Here is a 16,755-nt window from a genome sequence, read left to right as displayed (position 1 = left end):
CCAGGTAGGGACTCCCACCAACGCATCGCGTCACCCTAAGACCTAGAAAAAACTAAAGTAGGCACTCAGTGCCAACATCAGAATCCTCGGGCTCGTCACGTGACCGGACACCTAGCAATCTAAACTACTACAAAAGGACTCGCCGTGTGAGGCTCCTCCTGAGGATTCCAACCTCCCTAAACACTGTGTGCCACTATCTGCCACAGAAAACACTTGAATACCGCCCCCCCCCCCCCCCCCCCACACAAATACAAAAAAACGAATATGCACGGGGAATTATTTTTAATAATGAAGAAAATCTCAATAACTAAACAAAGAAGATTGCGAAGACTGTAGACGGGATACACGTAATCGTGCGATTCAGTTTCGCTTTCTGTGCTAAAGGTAGTGATCATTTCTACTATCTTGTCTGTATTTCTGTATTTGAAATTATTGCATGTATATAAACCCAATCATTATGTATACGGCTGGAAATTGTGAAGACATTCTGTTCAGTTCTCGGATCAACAAAGACTACATTGTTGACGCAAAATACCAGTGTTCATTCGAGGCACTGACCGACAACAACAATAGCAACTACATAAAACCCCCAAATACCAAACGTGATCTATACAATAGTCATAACGGGTGCAGTTCTTCATATCACCTAAAATCTTGAAATAGCTATGAGAAATAATTCCTTACATAAGTTAGCCTAAAGAGGTCATCCCGTAAAGCGGTTTTAGCAATCAGGATATTTTTATACTCAGTTGAGCAGAGCTCACAGAGTATATTAAGTTTGATTGGATAACGGTTGGTTGTACATATATAAAGGACTCGGGATAGATATAGACTTCCATATATCAAAATAATCAGGATCGAAAAAAAATTTGATTGAGCCATGTCCGTCCGTCCGCCCGTCCGTCCGCCCACCGTCCGTTAACACGATAACTTGAGTAAATTTTGAGGTATCTTTTTGAAATTTGGTATGTAGGTTCCTGAGCACTCATCTCAGATCGCTATTTAAAATGAACGATATCGGACTATAACCACGCCTACTTTTTCGATATCGAAAATTTCAAAAAACCGAAAAATTCCGATAATTCATTACAAAAGACAGATAAAGCGACGAAACTTGGTAGATGAGTTGAACTTATGACGCAGAATAGAAAATTTGTAAAATTTTGGACAATGGGCGTGGCACCACCCACTTTTAAAAGAAGGTAATTTAAAATATTGCAAGCTGTAATTTGGCTGTCGTTGAAGATATCGTGATGAAATTTGGCAGCAAAGTTACCCCTATTACTATATGTACGGTTAATAAAAATTAGCAAAATCGGATAAGGACCACGCCCACTTTTAAAAAAAAATTTTGTAAAAGTAAAATTTTAACAAAAAATTTAATATCTTTATAGTATATAAGTAAATTATTTCAACATTCAACTCCAGTATTGATATAGTGCAACAAAATACAAAAACAAAAGAAAATTTCAAACTGGGCGTGGCTCCGCCCCTTTTCATTTAATTTGTCAAGGATACTTTTAACGCCATAAGTCGAACAAAAATTACCAAATCCTTTTGAAATTTGGTAGGGGCATAGATTTTACGACGTTAACTCTTTTCTCTGTAAATGGGCGAAATCGGTTGATGCCACGCCCAGTTTTTATACACAGTCGTCCGTCTGTCCTTCCGCATGGCCGTTAACACGATAACTTGAGCAAAAATCGACATATCTTTAATGAACTTAGTTTACGTGCTTACTTGAACTCACTTTATCTTGGTATGAAAATTGAACGAAATCCGACTATGACCACGCCCACTTTTTCGATATCGAAAATTACGAAAAATGAAAAAAATGCCATAATTCTATACCAAATACGAAAAAAGAGATGAAACATGGTAAGATAATTGGATTGTTTTATTGAAGCGAAATATAACTTTAGAAAAAACTTTATAAAATGGTTGTGACACCTACCATATTAAGTAGAAGAAAATGAAAAAGCTCTGCAGGCCGAAATAAAAAACCCTTAAAATCTTGGCAGGTATTACATATATAAATAAATTAGCGGTATCCAACAGATGATGTTCTGGGTCACCCTGGTCCACATTTTGGTCGATATCTGGAAAACGCCTTCACATATACAACTACCACCACTCCCTTTTAAAACTCTCATTAATACCTTTAATTTGATACACATATCGTACAAACTCATTCTAGAGTCACCCCTGGTCCACCTTTATGGCGATATCACGAAAAGGCGTCCACCTATAGAACTAAGGTCCACTCCCTTTTAAAATACTCATTTACTCCTTTCGTTTGATACCCATATTGCACAAACGAATTCTAGAGTCACCCCTGGCCCACCTTTTTGGCGATATCTCGAAACGGCGTCCACCTATGGAACTAAGGATTACTCCCTCTTAAAATACTCATTAACACCTTTCTTTTGATACCCATATTGTACAAACAAATTCTGGAGTCACCCCTGGTCCACCTTTATGGCGATATTTCGAAAATGCGACCACCTATACAACAACCACCACTCCCTTTTAAAACCCTCATTAATACCTTTAATTTGATATCCATATCATACAAACACATTCTAGAGTCACCCCTGGCCCACCTTTATGGCGATATTTCGAAACGGCGTCCACCTATAGAACTAAGGCCCATTCCCTTTTAAAATACTCATTAACACCTTTCATTTGATACCCATATCGTTCAAACATATTCTAAAGTCACCCCTGGTCCACCTTTATGGCGATATCTCGAAAAGGCGAACACCTATAGAACGAAGGACCACTCCCTTTTAAAAATACTCATTAACACCTTTCATTTGATACCCATATCGTTCAAACATATTCTAAAGTCACCCCTGGTCCACCTTTATGGCGATATCTCGAAAAGGCGAACACCTATAGAACGAAGGACCACTCCCTTTTAAAAATACTCATTAACACCTTTCATTTGATACCTATATCGTACTAACAAAGTCTAGAGTCACCCCTGGCCCACCTTTATGGCGATATCTCGAAACGGCGTGCACCTATGGAACTAAGGATTACTCCCTTTTAAAATGGGACTAAGAATTACTCCCTTTTAAAATACTCATTAACACCTTTCGTTTGATGCCCATATTGTACAAACAAATTCTAGGGTCACCCCTGGTCCACCTTTATGGCGATATCTCGAAACGGCGTCCACCTATGGAACTAAGGATTACTCCCTTTTAAAATACTTATTAACTCCTTTCTTTTGATACCCATATTGTACAAACAAATTCTAGGGTCACCCCTGGTCCACCTTTATGGCGATATCTCGAAACGGAGTCCAACTATGGAACTAAGGATAACTCCCTTTTAAAATACTCATTAGCACCTTTCGTTTGATACCAATATCGTACAAACACATTCTAGAGTCAACCCTGGTCCACCTTTATGGCGATATTTCGAAACGGCATCCACCTATAGAACTAAGGCCCACTCCCTTTTAAAATACTCATTAACACCATTCGTTTGATGCCCACATTGTACAAACAAATTCTAGGGTCACCCCTGTTGCACCTTTGTGGCGATATATCGAAACGGCGTCCACCTATGGAACTAAGGATAACTCCCTTTTAAAATACTCATTAGCACCTTTCGTTTGATACCCATATCGTACAAACGCATTCTAGAGTCAACCCTAGTCCACCTTTATGGCTATATCCCTAAATGGCGTCCACCTATAGAACTATGGCCCACTCCCTCATAAAATACTCTTTAATGCCTTTCATTTGATACACATGTCATACAAACACATTCCAGGGTTTCCCTCGGTTCATTTTCCTACATGGTTATTTTCCCTTATGTTGTCACCATAGCTCTCAACTGAGTATGTAATGTTCGGTTACACCCGAACTTAACCTTCCTTACTTGTTTTATTATATCTTTGTATACCTAACGAGCAAAGTAAGGGAATTCAAAGGGTTAACAGAAATAAAGATTAACCGTACAAAACGCCGTTTTTTTCACTGCGTGACAGACAGTGCTTAACTGCGATACAACGTGGCACGATTCGATATGTAGTTATCACCTTAGTGACATTAGACATAAGAATTACTGCTTTTTAGTTTAGTTATCAAGGGTGTATCTCAGACATTCTACTAATGAAGAAGTATCTAAGGAGGCAAAACCGCTCAGACAATGGTAACAGATGTCAAGGTTATGCTGATAATCTAGTTATTATAACAAAAAGATGATACGCCAGTGTGGGCCTAAACATCAACTCATCAAAGACGGCCATCATTCCTTTCACCAGAAGACGAAGTCTATCAGCCCTAAGCACAATAACAATCGATGGTGTGGCACTAGAAAATGGAACCGAAGTAGAATACTTGGGTTTCACCTTTCACATCAAGCTACTGCGGAAGCCACACTTCGACTCTATGTCAACATGGGCCACTGGAATTCGATAATGCTGTGCAAACGCATATGAGGCTAATCATAGGGCTGTTGCCCTCATGTCCAAAAATGGATGTATAGCTGGATAGTAACTATGATAACCTATAGTTCGATAGGGTGCGCATCCAAAACAACTCGATTGACATCTAGGCAAGCGCTGACAAAACTTTAAAGACTGTCGTGGATATAAATCACGGGTGCGATGCGCACATGCCAACAACAGGGCTAGGGGCTCTCCTAGACCTATACATATAACGATCGAGTAGTCAGCATAGAAGGCTCATCTGAAACCTGAAGGAAATAAGAGGGAAGATTCCTATTTCTCTACTCCCAAAAGATGATATTCTCAAGCAAGCAGTCATTCACAAAAGATATAAAGTAGAATTGGGAGACAAGATAACATGGAATGCAGCCAGACCAGAGAGCAACCAACGCCTACGTAAGTCATATGGTACAAAGATTGCTTGAAAACTCCAAAGGGTATTAGATCTGGTTTCTTTGAACATAGAGCCAGAATATCAATCCGAGCTTTCTAAATCTATGGCACATAATAATAAAAACACATAGTAGTATCAGAAGGGCCTGGATCCAAACTCATTTGTGTGTATGTAACTCCGAAAGAACACTGGAGCAACAAGCCAAGATACTGTTGTAAATTGTTTGAATACCCAAAGCTATTTGCTATAAGCTTTGTCAGCACTTCTGTAAACACTGGCTATAAAACGGGAGTAAATTTACAAATGGAACGGTAATTACAAAAGCGCCTGCAGGAAAATGGTTTTTTATACTCAGTTGAACAGAGCTCACAGAGTATATTAACTTTGATTGGATAACGGTTGGTTGTACAGGTATAAAGGAATCGAGATAGATATAGACTTCCATATATCAAAATCATCAGTATCGAAAAAAAATTTGATTGAGCCATGTCCGTCCGTCCGTCCGTCCGTCAGTCCGTTAACACGATAACTTGAGTAAATTTTGAGGTATCTTGATGAAATTTGTCACGTAGATTCCTGGGCACTCATCTCAGATCCCTATTTAAAATGAACGATATTGGACTATAACCACGCCCATTTTTTCGATATCGAAAATTTCGAAAAATTGAAAAAATGCGATAATTCATTACCAAACACTCATTAAGCGATGAAACTTGGTAGATGGGTTGACGTTATGACGCAAAATAGAAAATTAGTAAGATTTTGGACAATGGGCGTGGCACCGCCCACTTTTACAAGAAGGTAATTTAAAAGTTTTGCAAGCTATAATTTGGCAGTCGTTGAAGGTATCATGATGAAATTTGGCAGGAACGTTACTACTATTACTATATATGTGCTAAATAAAAATTGGCAAAATTGGATGAAGAACACGCCCACTTTTTAAAAAAAAATTTTTTTTAATTCAAATTTTAACAAAAAATTTAATATCTTTACTGTATATAAGTAAATTAAGTCAAAATTCAACTCCAGTAATGATATGATGCAACAAAATACAAAAATAAAAGAAAATTTCAAAATGGGCGTGGCTCCGCCCATTTTCATTTAGTTTGTCTAGAATACTTTTAATGCCATAAATCGAACAAAAATTTACCAATCCTTCTTAAATTTAGTAGGGGCATAGATTCTATGACGGTAACTGTTTTCTGTGAAAATGGGCGAAATCGGTGTAAGCCACTCCCAGTTTTTATACACAGTCCACCGTCTGACCTTCCACTCAGCCGTTAACACAATAACTTGAGCAAAAACCGATATATCTTTACTAAACTTAGTCCACGTACTTATCTGAACTCACTTTATCTTGGTATAAAAAATGGCCGAAATCCGACCATAACCACGCCCACTTTATCGATATCGAAAATTACGAAAAATGAAAAAAATGCCATAATTCTATACCAAATACGAAAAAAGGGATGAAACATGGTAAGGTAATTGGATTGGTTTATTGACGCGAAATATAACTTTGGAAAAAACTTTGTAAAATGGGTGTGACACCTACCATATTAAGTAGAAGAAAATGAAAAAGTTATACAAGGCGAAATCAACAGCGTTTGGAATCTTGGCAGGAATACTGTTAGTGGTATTGCTTATATTAATAAATTAACAGTACCCGACAGATGATTTTCTGGATCACCTGGTCCACATTTTGGTCGATATCGCGAAAACGCCTGCACATATACATCTAAGGGCCACTCGCTTTTAAAACCCTCATTAATACCTTTAATTTGATATCCATATGGTACAAACACATTCTAGGGTCACCCCTGGTCCACCTTTATGGCGATTTCTCGAAAAGGCGTTCACCTATAGAACTAAAGCCCATTCCCTTTTAAAATACACATTACCACCTTTCATTTGATACCCATATCGTACAAACACATTCTAGAGTCACCCCTGGCCCACCTTAATGGCGATATCTCGAAAAGGCGTCCACCGATAGACCTAAGGCCCGCTCCCTCTTAAAATGCTCAGTAACACCTTTCATTTGATACCCACATCGTACAAACAAATTCTAGAGTCAGCCCTGGCCCACCTTTATGGCGATATCCCTAAATGGTGTCCATCCATAGAACTATGGCCTTCTCTCTCTTAAAATACTCTTTAATACCTTCCATTTGATACACATGTCATACAACCACATTCCAGGGTTACCCTAGGTTCATTTTCCAACATGGTTATTTTCCTTATTTTGTCTCCATAGCTCTCAACTGAGTATGTAATGTTCGGTTACACACGAACTTAGCCTTCCTTACTTGTTATCTGTTGATTTTTTTTATACTCAGTTCAGCAGAGCTCACAGAGTATATTAAGTTTGATTGGATAACGGTTGGTTGTACATATATAAAGCAATCGAGATAGATATAGACTTCCATATATCAAAATAATCAGGATCGAAAAAAAATTTGATTGAGCCATGTCCGTCCGTCCGTCCGTCCGTCCGTTAACACGATAACTTGAGTAAATTTTGAGCTATCTTGATGAAATTTGGTATGTAGATTCCTGGGCACTCATCTCAGATCGCTTTTTAAAATGAACGATATCGGACTATAACCACGCCCACTTTTTCGATATCGAAAATTTCGAAAAACCGAAAAAATGCGATAATTCATTGCCAAAGGCAACTAAAGCGATGAAACTTGGCAGATGGGTTGACGTTATGACGCAGAATAGAAAATTAGTAAGATTTTGGACAATGGGCGTGGCACCGCCCACTTTTACAAGAAGGTAATTTAAAAGTTTAGCAAGCTGTAATTTGGCAGTCGTTGAAGATATCATGATGAAATTTGGCAGGAACGCTGCTACTGTTACTGTATATGTGCTATATAAAAATTAGCAAAATTGGATGAAGAACACGCCCACTTTTTAAAAAAAAAATTTTTTAATTCAAATTTTAACAAAAAATTTAATATCTTTACTGTATATAAGTAAATTAAGTCAAAATTCAACTCCTGTAATGATATGATGCAACAAAATACAAAAATAAAAGAAAATTTCAAAATGGGCGTGGCTCCGCCCATTTTCATTTAGTTTGTCTAGAATACTTTTAATGCCATAAGTCGAACAAAAATTTACCAATCCTTCTCAAATTTGGTAGGTACATGGATTCTATGACGGTAACTGTTCTCTGTGAAAATGGCCGAAATCGGTGGAAGCCACGCCCAGTTTTTATACACAGTCCACCGTCTGTCCTTCCGCTCGGCTGTTAACACAATAACTTGAGCAAAAACCGATATATCTTTACTAAACTTAGCCCACCTACTTATCTGAACTCACTTTATCTCGCTATAAAAAATAGCCGAAATCCGACCATAACCACGCCCACTTTATCGATATCGAAAATTACGAAAAATGAAAAAAATGCCATAATTCTATACCAAATACGAAAAAAGGGATGAAACATGGTAACTGGATTGTATTATTGACGCAAAATATAACTTTGGAAAAAATTTTGTAAAATGGGGGTGACACCTACCATATTAAGTAGAAGAAAATGAAAAAGTTCTACAAGGCAAAATCAACAGCCCTTGGAATCTTGGCAGGAATACTGTTAGTGGTATTGCATATATAAATAAATTAGCAGTACCCGACAGATGATTTTCTGGATCACCTGGTCCACATTTTGGTCGATATCGCGAGAACACCTTCACATATACATCTAAGGGCCACTCGCTTTTAAAACCCTTATTAATACCTTTAATTTGATATCCATATCATACAAACACATTCTAGAGTCACCCCTGGCCCACCCTAATGGCGATATCTCGAAAAGGCGTCCACCTATAGACCTAATGCCCACTCCCTCTTAAAATGCTCAGTAACACCTTTCGTTTGATACCCATATCGTACAAACATTCTAGAGTCACCTCTGGCCCACCCTAATGGCGATATCTCGAAAAGGCGTCCACCTATAGACCTAATGTCCACTCCCTCTTAAAATGCTCAGTAACACCTTTCGTTTGAAGCCCATATCGTACAAACATTCTAGAGTCACCCCTGGCCCACCCTATTGGCGATGTCTCGAAAAGGCCACCTATAGACCTAATGCCCACTCCCTCTTAAAATGCTCAGTAACACATTTCGTTTGATACCCATATCGTACAAACATTCTAGAGTCCCCCTGGCCCACCCTAATGGCGATATGTCGAAAAGGCGTCCACCTATAGACCTAATGCCCACTCCCTCTTAAAATGCTCAGTCACACCTTTCGTTTGATACCCATATCGTACAAACATTCTAGAGTCACCCTTGGTCCACCTTTATGGCGATATCTCGAAAAGGCGTCCACCTATAGACCTAATGCCCACTCCCTCTTAAAATGCTCAGTAACACCTTTCGTTTGATACCCATATCGTACAAACATTCTAGAGTCACCCTTGGTCCACCTTTATGGCGATATCTCGAAAAGGCGTCCACATATAGAACTAAGGATTACTCCCTTTTAATATACTCATTACCACCTTTCATTTGATACCCATATCGTACAAACACATTCTAGAGTCACCCCTGGCCCACCCTAATTGCGATATCTCGAAAAGGCGTCCACCTATAGACCTAATGCCCACTCCCTCTTAAAATGCTCAGTAACACCTTTCGTTTGATACCCATATCGTACAAACACATTCTAGAGTCACCCCTGGCCCACCCTAATGACGATATCTCGAAAAGGCGTCCACTTATAGACCTAATGCCCACTCCCTCTTAAAATGCTCAGTAACACCTTTCGTTTGATACCCATATCGCACAAACATTATAGAGTCACCCCTGGCCCACACTAATGGCGATATCTCGAAAAGACGTCCACCTATAGACCTAATGCCCACTCCCTCTTAAAATGCTCAGTAACACCTTTCGTTTGATACCCATATCGTACAAACACATTCTAGAGTCACCCCTGGCCCACCCTAATGACGATATCTCGAAAAGGCGTCCACTTATAGACCTAATGCCCACTCCCTCTTAAAATGCTCAGTAACACCTTTCGTTTGATACCCATATCGTACAAACATTCTAGAGTCACCCTTGGTCCACCTTTATGGCGATATATCGAAAAGGCGTCCACCTATAGAACTAAGGATTACTCCCTTTTAAGATACTCATTACCATCTTTCATTTGATACCCATATCATACAAACACATTCTAGAGTCACCCCTGGCCCACCCTAATGGCGACATTTCGAAAAGGCGTCCACCTATAGACCTATTGCCCACTCCCTCTTAAAATGCTCAGTAACACTTTTCGTTTTATACCCATATCGTACAAACATTCTAGAGTCACCCCTGGCCCACCCTAATGGCAATATCTCGAAAAGGCGTCCACCTATAGACCTAATGCCCACTCCCTCTTAAAATGCTCAGTAACACCTTTCATTTGATTCCCATATCGTACAAACACATTCTGGAGACACCCCTGGTCCACCTTTATGGCGATATCTCGAAACGGCGGCCACCTATGGACTAAGGATCACTCCTTTTCAAAATACTCATTAACAGCTTTCCTTTGATACCCATATCGTACAAACATATTCTAGAGTCACCCCTGGTCCACCTTTATGGCGATTTCTCGAAAAGGCGTTCACCTATAGAACTAAAGCCCATTCCCTTTTAAAATACTCATTACCACCTTTCATTTGATACCCATATCGTACAAACACATTCTAGAGTCACCCCTGGTCCACCTTAATGGCGATATCTCGAAAGGGCGTCCACCGATAGACCTAAGGCCCACTCCCTCGTAAAATGCTCAGCAACACCTTTCATTTGATACCCATATCGTACAAACAAATTCTAGAGTCAGCCCTGGTCCACCTTTATGGCGATATTCCTAAATGGCGTCCATCCATAGAACTATGGCCTACTCTCTCTTAAAATACTCTTTAGTACCTTCCATTTGATACACATGTCATACAACCACATTCCAAGGTTACCCTAGGTTCATTTTCCTACATGGTGATTTTCCTTATTTTGTCTCCATAGCTCTCAACTGAGTATGTAATGTTCGGTTACACCCGAACTTAGCCTTCCTTACTTGTTTTATACTCAGTTGAGCAGAGCTCACAGAGTATATTAAGTTTGATTGGATAACGGTTGGTTGTACATATATAAAGGAATCGAGAGAGATATAGACTTCCATATATCAAAATCATCAGTATAAAAAAAAAAATTTGATTGAGCCATGTCCGTCCGTCCGTCCGTTAACACGATAACTTGAGTAAATTTTGAGGTATCTTGATGATATTTGGTATGTAGGTTCCTGGGCACTCATCTCAGATCGCTATTTAAAATGAATGAAATCGGACTATAACCACTCCCACTTTTTCTATATCGAAAATTTCGAAAAACACATAAAGTGCGGAATTCATTACCAAAGACGGATAAAGCAATGAAACTTGGTAGGCGAGTTGAACTTATGACGCAGAATAGAAAATTAGTAAAATTTTGGACAATGGGCGTGGCACCGCCCACTTTTAAAAGAAGGTAATTTAAAAGTTTTGCAAGCTGTAATTTGGCAGTCGTTGAAGATATCATGATGAAATTTTGCAGGGACATTACTCCTATTACTACATGTATGCTTAATAAAAATCGGAGAACGAACATGCCCACTTTAAAAAAGAAAATTTTTTAAAGGCAAATTTTAACAAAAAATTTTATATCTTTACAGTATATGAGTAAATTATGTCAACATTCAACTCCAGTAATGATATGGTGCAACAAAATACAAAAATAAAAGAAAATTTCAATATGGGCGTGGCTTCGCCCTTTTTCATTTAATTTGTCTAGGATACTTTTAATGCCATAAGTCGAACAAAAATGTACCAATCCTTGTGAAATCTGGTAGGGGCTTAGATTCTAGGGCGATAACTGTTTTCTGTGAAAAAGGACAGAATCGGTTGAAGCCACACGCCCAGTTTTTATACACAGTCGACCGTCTGTCCTTCCGCTCGGCCGTTAACACGATAACTTGAGCAAAAATCGATATATCTTTACTAAACTCAGTTCACGTACTTATCTGAACTCACTTTGTATTGGTTTAGAAAATGGCCGAAATTCGACTATGACCACGCCCACTTTTTCGATTTCGAAAATTGCGAAAAATTAAAAAAATACCATAATTCTATAGCAAATACGAAAAAAGGGATGAAACATGGTAATTGGATTGGTTTATTGACGCAAAACATAACTTTAGAAAAAAACTTTGTAAAATGGGTGTGACACCTACCATATTAAGTAGAAGAAAATGAAAAAGTTCTGCAGGGCGAAATCAAAAGCCCTTGGAATTATGGCAGGAATACTGTTCGTGGCATTACATATATAAATAAAATAGCGGTACCCGACAGATGATGTTCTGGGTCACCCTGGTCCACATTTTGGTCGATATCTCAAAAATGCCTTTACATATACAACTACAACCACTCCCTTTTAACACCCTCATTAATACCTTTAATTTGATACCCATATCGTACAAACAAATTCTAGAGTAACCCCTGGTCCACCTTTATGGCGATATCTCGAAAAGGTGTACACCCATAGAACTAAGGCCCACTCCCTTTTAAAATACTCATTATCACCTTTCGTTTGATATCCATATCGTACAAACAAATTATAGAGTCACCCCTGGTCCACCTTTATGGCGATATCTCGAAAAGGCGTCCAGCCATAGACTAAGGCCCACTCCCTTTTAAAATATTCATTAACACCTTTCATTTGATACCAATATTGTACAAACGCATTCTAGAGTCACCCCTAGTACATCTTTATGGCGATATCTCGAAAAGGCGTCCACCTATAGAACTAAGGTCCACTCCCTTTTAAAATACTCCTTAACATCTTTCATTTGATACCCATGTCGTACAAACAAATTCTGGAGTCACCCCTGGTCCACCTTTATGGCGATATTTGGAAAAGGCGTCCACCTATAAAACTATGGCCCACTCCCTCCTAAAATACTCTTTAATACCTTCCATTTGATACACATGTCATACAAGCACATTCCAGTTACCCTAGGTTCATTTTCCTACATGGTTATTTTCCCTTATTTTGTCTCTATAGCTCTCAGCTGAGTATGTAATGTTCGGTTACACCCGAACTTAGCGTTCCTTACTTGTTTCCATTTCAATCGTTTCTTTCTAAAAAATTGTTAACACATTACAATGGCAAGCAGAAAGAACCCGAATTCTGGTCATATTTAAAAAAAAAAAATCAGAGTTCCTGTGTCATTCTCAAAACACTTAACGGTTAATTCGCGTCGTAACTGAGTCTGCAAGTGCTGTCACTGACGAGAGGCGCATGGGTCATATTAACTCCATCAGCTGAGCTAATCACGGGAAAACGGCTTTACAGCTCAAAATGGAATTAGAAACCATAGGCCAAAACAGTGGCGTATCAATTATAAAAACCTGATGAGAAAAACCATCTTTCAATAAAAAGAATTTCGGTTGTCCTATTTCAAAGATAAAAAATTGCTTCCGAAATTTAAGATTTATATTTAAAGCGAACTTTTACAACTTTTTAGGGAACCACCCAGTTTACTGTACGGACATTCTGGTAAACAGATCGGACAAGAAAAATTTCAATTTTCTTTTGCCGATATTCACGGTGTAGGTCTAAACGCGTAAATAGGATGGTGCTGTCAGGCTCGTAGGCCTTTAAGGGAAATTATCGGCATCACCTGTAATAATATTGCATAGTGTATATTGTATGCTTTATTGTCGTTGTTGGGTGAACATGGTTTTTGATTTGCGCGATTTGGGGAACAACTTGAGTGTGGCTGTGTGAAGATGGCATGCCAAAAGCGTTTTTTTTTTCTAATTAAAACTATGTCTTTTGTTTACCCAAGTTAAGCTCAGAATAGTCCACCCTTTCTTTCTTTAACTCATTCTTGGAAATAAATTATCGGAAGAAAAATTGTCAAGCACTGTGAAACTGGCTCCCCGAAACCCTAATTTCTAATTTTTTAATCTAAGCTTTGTGACTCGTTTGAACAAGATAAACTTAGGATAGCCCACCCTTTTTTTTAAAGTATCGGAATAAAAATTGGAAGCAGTGTGAAGCTGGCACGCTAAAATATGGTTACTTTTTAATTAAAATTGTGTGGTTGGTTTCTCCAAGATTAACCCAAATTAGCCCACCATTTTTTTCGTTCGACGAAATTTTCAAGTTAGAAACACCAAGATCAAAAAATGCAAATTGATTTTTCTCGAAATGTGGTTAATTTTCCCAAGGTAAACCCAGAAAAGCCCACGCTTTTTTTCGTTATCCCAGACTTGAAACACGCCAAATTAAAAAGAATGCAAAATGATAATCTTCTCACTGTGATTTGTTTGCCCAGGTTAGTCCAGGACAGGGTGGGCTTTATAGTGATAAAAAAATTTTAAGCTGAAAACCCGCTAAAATTAAAAATGAAGAATGATTCTTTATGTCATGAGATTCAAATATCCTTCAATAAATGAAATATTAATATATATAAAGAACTGAAACTGAAGTTTTTAGTCTTTTATAAGACTAAAAGAATCATTTTAACCTTTTTTATTTTGAGGCGGGGCTATCCTGGGCTTTCAAAGCTTCAAAATGCATTTATGTTTTTGTTTTTACTCACATTAAAATGAAGGCCAATATACATAAGACTACCATAACCAGGAGAATGTAGAATATTGGAAATAGTTCAACGAAATTCTCGTTATCATATTTCGGTCCATAATCATCTCCAGTCCAATATCCTGTAAAAAAAAAACTTTATAAAAATTAAGCTCTTAAAGATATTTGAAGTTGTAAAATCAGGAATTAAACTATTCCCTGAAAATATCGACTGCCGATACTACTAATCCAGTCATAAAAATTTCAAACACATTAACACCAATAAGTCGGCAATGAGCAATGTATTCGATAATGTTTAAGTAATTTCCAGCTATTATATCCGAATTGAACTTTAGTTACTACCTTAAAGTAAAATTTTGGTATTTATCCGTTTTTCTATATGTCAACTGGAATATTTTTCAGGTATATTTTTTAGTAAATTCCGAGTATTTTGTCAATTAAAAACTTATTTTTTTCTGAAACTGTTCTAAATAAATGTTAAACTTAAGTAGGCTGTATGGATTTGAATCAAGTGATCTTTAAATTTTTTACAACTTATAAATAAAGCGATATATGAGACTGGGTCGATTTATTAACCGATATCACGCCATCGATTTTTCGATAGGATTTGGGCTCAGGAAAAAAAGTTCCACTACGCATACCCACAAAAAAAATTTTCGAGCCTGCGAAATTTAATTTTTTTTTTTTACTTTTTTTCGACTTTGATTTTTATGTTTTTTTTTATGAACTACTATAAAAATTTCATTTGATTGTAAAATTTTCATGAATACAATGTTTTAGCGGACATTTTTGGTTCGGACAGGGTATACATATGAAAATTTTTTTAGTAGATCATGAAAAATTAAAGTCGAAAAAAAATTAAATTTCGCAGGCTGAAAAATTATTTGTTTGGGTATGCGTAGTGAAACTTTTATTCCTGAGCCCAAATCCTATCGAAAAATCGATGGGGCGATATCGGTTAACTTTCGTCCATACAAATCGAGCCACCCTAATATACATACACCATTGGTTTGGTCCGCATTGTCTAGGTGAACTACATTTCAGAGAAGAGGTAAACATATATTATATAAAATGCATTTAGATCACCTTATTACAAAACCTTTTTGAACTTTGAGGGGACTAGTAATAATGACTTAGATTTCTTCAATAGCAATAATGAAAACAATCCACGGTGGCCACAAGTTATTAGAGACCTTTTAGTATTAATGAAGTTTAAGCCTACATTTGTAAATATAAATAAAAACTAAATAAGTTAATTAAGGCGTTTCCAAGAATTAAGTTACTGGCAAGGAAAAAACGTATTTTATATTGTGGCGAATATTAGTATCACTATGATGCTAGTTAATAATCACAACAATAAACAAGTAAGGACGGAACTGTCTTCAGCTGTGCCGGACACTTCATACCGTTCATGAATGGGGCTGAAAAATAACTTTATCCCATTCATAATATCCAAGTAATCGGCTGTATAAGGTAAGAAATATATAGTGAACAGATGTACATACCTTGGCGATTTTTAAGATAAATCCATATATATAAAAGAAAGTGGTGTTAGTTGCACTTTTTATAACTGAAGAACGGATGAACCGAATTTTCTGAAAATTGGTGGAGAGGTAGCTTAAAACCAGGAGACGGACATAGGGTACCTTTTATCCCGTCATGGCTAGGGTCTTGAGATCAAAACGTGCCCCTGTGTAATCCTGGGATGTGTTCGTACGATATGGATATCAAATGGAAGCTGTTTATGAATACTTTGATACTGGGTATTTTCATACCCCTGAGTGACTAGGGTCTCGAGATATGGGTCAAAACGTGGATCAGGGTAACACTAGGATGTGTGTAATATGGATATAAACTGAAAGCTGTTGCTGAGAGCTTTAAAATAATTTTCATTGTGATATTCGATTTAGTCGCATCAATCTGGCAAAACTGTCAAATATGCATGCGAAGCCGAAATAAAGACATGAACTAATAATACCCACGTACCTACTTACATACGTCCTATTAGATTTGCCTAAAATTTGGTATATAAATTTGCCTATATTAGTATTTACGATCCTTTTTTCCGGGAATTAGACCAGAGACTGACTGGGACTGGGATTAGGACTAGGACTGGGAATGAGACTCGGAGTGGGACTGGGACTCAGAATGGGACTGGAGCAAAACATATACCAAGCTCCGGGACTGGCAATAAGGGATGAAAAAGAATGAGAAGAACTTGAGAGAAGAAAAAAAGAGAAGAAGAAGA

The 16,755-nt window shown here is 37.7% G+C and overlaps 1 protein-coding gene across 4 annotated transcripts in view; it reads right to left on the bottom strand.

The window, feature by feature from the left end:
- Nucleotides 1–16,755, bottom strand: part of LOC137242577 (uncharacterized) — a 64,806-nt gene that overhangs the window by 35,197 nt on the left and 12,854 nt on the right. For 3 of the 4 annotated variants that reach the window (XM_067769854.1, XM_067769857.1, XM_067769855.1), the window contains one exon: nucleotides 14,509–14,629. The exons of the other annotated variant lie outside the window; for it this stretch is intronic. In XM_067769854.1, the coding sequence (XP_067625955.1) occupies nucleotides 14,509–14,629 (121 nt within the window). The remainder of the gene's footprint in view (nucleotides 1–14,508; nucleotides 14,630–16,755) is intronic. 4 annotated transcript variants of the gene reach the window in all.

This window comes from Eurosta solidaginis, chromosome 2 (genome assembly GCF_040869045.1).
Source record: "Eurosta solidaginis isolate ZX-2024a chromosome 2, ASM4086904v1, whole genome shotgun sequence".
NCBI lineage: Eukaryota > Metazoa > Arthropoda > Insecta > Diptera > Tephritidae > Eurosta > Eurosta solidaginis.
This window is presented reverse-complemented; position numbering and strand designations above follow the sequence as displayed.